The following is a 1,045-nucleotide window of genomic DNA, read 5'->3' on the forward strand; positions in this document are numbered from 1 at the left end:
CCTGCTCCTGGCAGCACGGTGCCCCTCGGTGTTGGGGGCCCCGGCACAGCCCCTGCCCTGCTCCGTGTGGGCGTGGGGCCTGGGGGAGGGGAACGCAGCGCTGCAGTGGCTGGTTGTGCCAGGGGTGCCCAGCGGGGCAGGCTGCGGGATCGTAGCCCCCACACCGGCCCGAGAGCCCCCCCCCGCCCCCCCACGCCCGCAGACACGGCCCCCCCCCGCCCCCCAATGCCTGCATACACACAGCCCCCCAGCTCCCCATACGGACACACCCAGCGCCCGGCTCACAGACACACCACTCACTGACACCTCCCCACGCCTGCAGACACAGCCCCCCAGAACTCCCCACACGCCGCACGGGGGCCTGCAGCCCTGACAGCCCCACGGACACCGCTGGCTGGGCAAAGACACGTGTATTTACTGACTACAGTCCCCTTGGCGAGGGGCCAAGCCCTTCAGTGTGCCCCCTTCCCCCCTCTGTGCCCCCCCCAGGCCCAGCTGTCTGGGGGCGACTCCTGGGGGCTACAGGCTGCCCCCCCCCGGTCCCCACAGCCACGGCCCCAGCCAGCCGGAGCAGAGCCCAGGGGCCCCGGTGCCGCGGCAGGGCCGGGCTCACTCCTGCCTGTAGGTGCCGTTGTAGCCAAAGGGCTCGGCGGAGACGCAGGGCCCCGGGCTGGCGGGCGTCCAGCGCTGGACGTCCACGTGGGCGAAGGCCGGGTCCCGGGGCCGCACGATGATGGGGCTGCGCGACGCCACCGACGGGTCCTCGTCGAAGAAGTTGAAGGGGCGCAGGAAGAAGCCGACGGCGTTGCCGGGCGTGGCCGTGTTGGGCACGTCCTCGGCGTGCGGGATGTGCAGGAAACCCACCGTCACCCAGGCCACCAGGTCCTGCCACGGACGAGAGCCGCGGTCACCGGGGCCCCGGTGCTGCCCCCCATGGCCTGGGGCCCCCCACAGCCTGCAGCCCCCCTGCACCCCCAGGGCCCCAACCCCACCCCACACAGTCACCGGGGCCCTGGCACCACCACTCCCTCAGGCCCCCCTGCAC

At 73.7% G+C, this 1,045-nt stretch overlaps 1 protein-coding gene across 1 annotated transcript in view; it reads right to left on the reverse strand.

Annotated features, from left to right (window-relative positions):
• Positions 1–423: 423 nt before the first annotated feature.
• LOC112124364 (amiloride-sensitive amine oxidase [copper-containing]-like) overlaps positions 424–1,045 on the reverse strand; it is a gene marked incomplete at its 5' end in the record, with an annotated part of 1,144 nt that continues 522 nt past the window's right edge. The window contains one exon of the mRNA XM_026662168.2: positions 424–885. Coding sequence (XP_026517953.2) covers positions 610–885 — 276 coding nt within the window. The remainder of the gene's footprint in view (positions 886–1,045) is intronic.

Source organism: Terrapene carolina, unplaced genomic scaffold, assembly GCF_002925995.2.
Source record: "Terrapene carolina triunguis isolate 2854851 unplaced genomic scaffold, T_m_triunguis-2.0 Scaffold23747, whole genome shotgun sequence".
Lineage (NCBI taxonomy): Eukaryota > Metazoa > Chordata > Testudines > Emydidae > Terrapene > Terrapene triunguis.